Source organism: Planococcus citri, chromosome 1 (genome assembly GCF_950023065.1).
Source record: "Planococcus citri chromosome 1, ihPlaCitr1.1, whole genome shotgun sequence".
Lineage (NCBI taxonomy): Eukaryota > Metazoa > Arthropoda > Insecta > Hemiptera > Pseudococcidae > Planococcus > Planococcus citri.
This window is the reverse complement of record NC_088677.1, coordinates 50,349,967-50,354,450: the sequence shown is the minus strand read 5'-3', so window position 1 is coordinate 50,354,450 and position 4,484 is coordinate 50,349,967. Positions and strand designations below refer to the sequence as shown.

General features: G+C 36.8%; 1 protein-coding gene across 1 annotated transcript; it reads left to right on the top strand.

Annotated features, from left to right (window-relative positions):
- Positions 1 to 1,095: 1,095 nt before the first annotated feature.
- SoxN (SoxNeuro) lies at positions 1,096 to 2,797 on the top strand. Its single transcript, XM_065345813.1, has one exon. It carries the CDS (start codon positions 1,615 to 1,617, stop codon positions 2,653 to 2,655), a length of 1,041 nt encoding a protein of 346 aa, XP_065201885.1. The 5' UTR covers positions 1,096 to 1,614; the 3' UTR covers positions 2,656 to 2,797.
- The last annotated feature ends 1,687 nt before the right edge of the window (positions 2,798 to 4,484 follow it).

Below are 4,484 nucleotides of genomic sequence, written 5' to 3'. Positions count from 1 at the left end.
TATTGGTCAACTTGCTGTTATATCCCAGTAAGTACATACAGGGTGCCCAGAAATATCAAGCACCCCTAAGAAAGTTTTTCATTTAAAAAATAGGTTGGCAACGTGAAATAGATGCATATGATTGGTGGAATGTTATCTCTCCAGTCCAACAACCAATCATGTGCTATCATTATTATCATTCACTGTGACCAACCGAAGTATTTTAGTAGAAAACTTTTTTAGGGGTGCTCGATATTTCTGGGCACCCTGTATACGTAGGTAGTTAGCTATGTACCTACAGGGTGCTCATTTGAATCTGGATACGTTTTAATAGGTATACTTAGTAATGATTTCGTTCAATAGCAAGACGTCATTTCAAGTACTCAACTAATCAGAAATTCATTATAGTACTAAAATAATGTGCATATAGACATGGGTATAGATAATTGCCTTGGTACCTACCTACAATGTATTCCGACTCAGTACGTTACGTATGTTCTTTTCTTACAAAACAAATAACATTTTGGGGTAGATATCATGTTGCCAAATATATCACATTTTATGCAACATATTAGCTTAGTGATGATTCCTACCAACTCTTAAAAGATTCCTAGCAACATCTCTGTAAAAATCCCAATCCTACCTACCTATGTTACGTAATTTCTTACCAAAACAAATCATCGTACAGTACCATAGGTATTCACGAATAAAGCTCGATTATAAGTTGAAAAAAGTTTGTGAAACCGAAGAAACTCAAAAAAAAGTACATTTGCCAAGAATTATAGTAGTAAGTACGTATGGAGAAATTAATAATCTGGGATGTTGGTATAATAGTATAGTTCATACTGTTGGTAAATTTCGAGTCGCCGAGCGTTAGGGTTTGCGAACGTTAAAACGCGACTCAGCACCTACAGGGTACCTGGTATCGTGGACGTGGGGTGAAGGGGCACGCGGTAGCGGAGCCCCGACCGTTATTATAACCGAACCGGTATCCACTATGGTTCCTCCTCAGCTGAAAACGTCATCGCCGAAGCGAGCGCCGATTGGTCGACTGGTATGTAGAGGGGCGTGCACGTCAATCAATAAACACATGTATCGAGTGGGGTGAGTTTGGTAGCAGAGAACGTTGGTTCGCTTTGCTTAGTATAGTTGACGATCTGTTTTTGTAGTGACGGTGAGCGCGAGGAAATTTTTCGTGTATCGCGTGCACTATTATGCTCTAAATGTGTTATGAAGTAACGAACATCAATCGCGTTGGGATCGAATTGTGCGATTACGATTTTTTATATTTTTCTGTGTGTTGATGCGATTCATCAATTAATTTGTTAAATATTTTTATTCTGTTTCGTTTATGTATTAAATTTATGTAGTTCGTATTCGTCGAGATAAATCTTTCAATATAACGTTGTTCTAAATGTATCGTAATAGTGACGGTTTTGTTATTTGATTTTTACCTCCGATTATCATTATCGGATTAAATTCGATCGTTTTCGAAAAAAGTGTTTTATTTATTGATTTTTTTTTGAAATTGTTGTTGATTGTTGCCGAGAATCGTTGGCTGAATGTAAGCCAGTGTGTCGTATCGGTGGATAAATCGTCGAATCACGATCGAGATCGAGCATTCGTCTTAACAGTATGTATTTTTCACAAGCGGGTCAGCTGGGGCCACCTCAGCACCACATAACCAGCCATCATCCGGCGCTCACGCAGACGCCCACGTCGCAGCAAGGTCCGCATCACCATCACGGTACGACTCCGAATAATAACAATGTAAATAGCAAAAATCAGAACACGGATAGGGTGAAAAGGCCGATGAACGCGTTCATGGTATGGAGCCGAGGTCAACGCCGAAAGATGGCTCAAGAGAACCCAAAAATGCACAATTCCGAGATCTCTAAACGTTTAGGCGCCGAATGGAAATTGCTCAACGAACAAGAGAAAAGGCCGTTCATAGACGAAGCGAAACGATTACGTGCCGTACACATGAAAGAGCATCCAGATTACAAATACAGGCCGAGAAGAAAAACGAAAACGTTGCTGAAAAAAGACAAATATCCATTAGGTACCGGTTCTCTGTTATCGCAAACGAATCCGGCCGGCGAGCCGAGAATAAACGCGTCGTCAGCGGGCACTTGCCAAGTAGTCGGTAGAGATGCCGGTATGTACCATCATCAGATGTCCAACGGGTATCTGCCCAACGGCTACGTTATGCATCATGACGCCGCCAGCAGCTACCAGCAGCATCACGCCGCCGCAGCCTACAATACCCATCTGTCTGCGGCCAGCGCCGGATACAGATACGAAATGCCTCCGCAAATGCATGCCAATTTAGCGTCCAGTAATTATATTAACGGTGTTACCTATCCTGGTGGTATGTATTCTTCACCTTCAGAAATGGCTCATTTATCCGTAAATCCAGGATCTCCTTATCATAGTCAATTGGCAGGACCGCCTCATAGTCCTCAGAGCGGCTCTAGCGTCAAGTCCGAGCCCGTGTCGCCCGGCTCGACCGGCGTTCATACTCCTACACCGACAAATACCAAAATTTACAATTCCGGACCGCCATCGGCCGTCACCAATTCCAGCGGCGATATTAAAAGTATGATCAATGTATACCTTCCACCTGCTGCCGATCAATCCTATGCCCCACATCCCCTAGTATGGAATCAATGTTGATTGTTGAATTTTTCAGTTTTTTCTCTTTTTATTTTTTTTCTCTTCTTTTTCTTTTTTTTCCTTTTTTTTTAAATTTTACTTCATTAAGTTTACAAGAAAAGAACATTGTGTAAATATTAATATACGTAATTCTTTTTTCGAACCTACGTTTTTATTTGATCAATTCAAGTTGCGGATGCATTTCATCCTATTATAAATTCAAATCTTCGATTATCTAGATACTCGGTTACGTTATGTTATTATCGTTCCCAGAGATTTGGGATCCCTCTAATAGCTTGCCCTTTTTGCTCTTGGTTCTCGAGATCCTCGGATTCGTAGTCGTATATTAATCATAGATATACTTACGTATGGTAATATTCTGTTCGAAGTCCAGTAAAACATAACTCAAGTATCGAATTTCTAGCTATTATTCAAGTTTGATTTTTGATTTACGATAGTTTTTTCATGTATCTACCTATGTTACGTGTAAAACAACACAAAAATTTGTATTGTCTGTGAAAAATTACAGACTATTGTGATCAATGAGCTCGTAATTCTCAAGCACTGAAGAATCATTGCTCTATATTTTGATCGAATGAATTTCAATCATGATCTGAAGTGGGCGACAAATCATATTTCACCAAATTTTTATTCATTTATAGAAAACCAAATTGTGTAGGTCATGTTTTACTTTTTCTGGATTTCGAATAATTATTACTATGCGTAGGTGTATCATCGTGTACTGTAGATTGTATAACACTAATTAGATACGAGTAGGTAAAGTTAATCTACATATACCTATAATGTGTTCAAGTTTACCAATCAGTAGCACACACCGTAATTTATGATGTATGTATTTTCGAATCATCGTCATTTTCAAAAATTTCAAGTTCACAGAGGAAATCGAAGGCGAATTGAAAAAAAGAGGTATTTTTAGGGCTGTAATAGAATATTTTGTATCTGATTTGAAACCATTTTAACTACCAAGTCCATGAAAATCCGATTTTTAAAGAATTGTACTTTTGAGCAGGTACCTACCTTTTTTTGAGACTTTGAATATTAAGCCTTCATTTTCATCGTCTCCGCGAGAGAAGTGAATTGAATGCCAAAAATCTACAAATTTCGCGTAATGACTTGGATGAAAATTGATTGGAAAATGCTCAAATGTTGTAAAAATTTAACAACCCTTTGACAGAATCCAAAATTTCATTCCTTCGGAAACAAAACAGCTCTTGATTAAATTCATAAATTTTCTCATGAAAAAAAGCAAAATCTCTTGTCAAAAATGATTCAAAGTAATTCAAACTATTTTCAAAGTATTTGGGCTAATTGTGCGTTGATTTCTACATAGTTAACTTCGTGAATTTTCTCTTGTAAAAAGAATAAGATAATAACTTTTAAAATGAAAAATTTTAGCGTGATGAAAAATGATCAATTTTTATTGAAACGTTTTCAAAATTTGTGCTACTTCTTATGTATGTTCTTTGTTGCTATACTTACCTTAAATTCAAAAAAAATTTCTTGAAAAAATAAACAAGAATAAAAAATCTACAGAATGGGAAATTGCGGCGTAATTGAAAATGATTAATTTCAATTCAAACTTTTTTCAAGTTCCTTGAACTAATTTTGCCATTTTAGTTGATAAAATTTGTGATTTTTCTCTTGAAAAAACAAGAACAAAACAACAACAAAAGAAAACAAAACAGAACAAAAAGAAACAAAAAAAACCTGCAGAATGGATTAATTTAGCATGCTATCACAAATACTATACTTTTCATTTTAATTAATATCATATCATTTCCAAAATTTTCGGGTTACCTTTGTGTTCCTTTCACTCTGAGATTATGTTT

What these genes read in the sequence shown, in the direction of transcription:
- SoxN (XM_065345813.1), top strand. Translation starts at nt 1,615, where the DNA reads ATGTATTTTTCACAAGCGGGTCAGCTGGGGCCACCTCAGCACCACATA.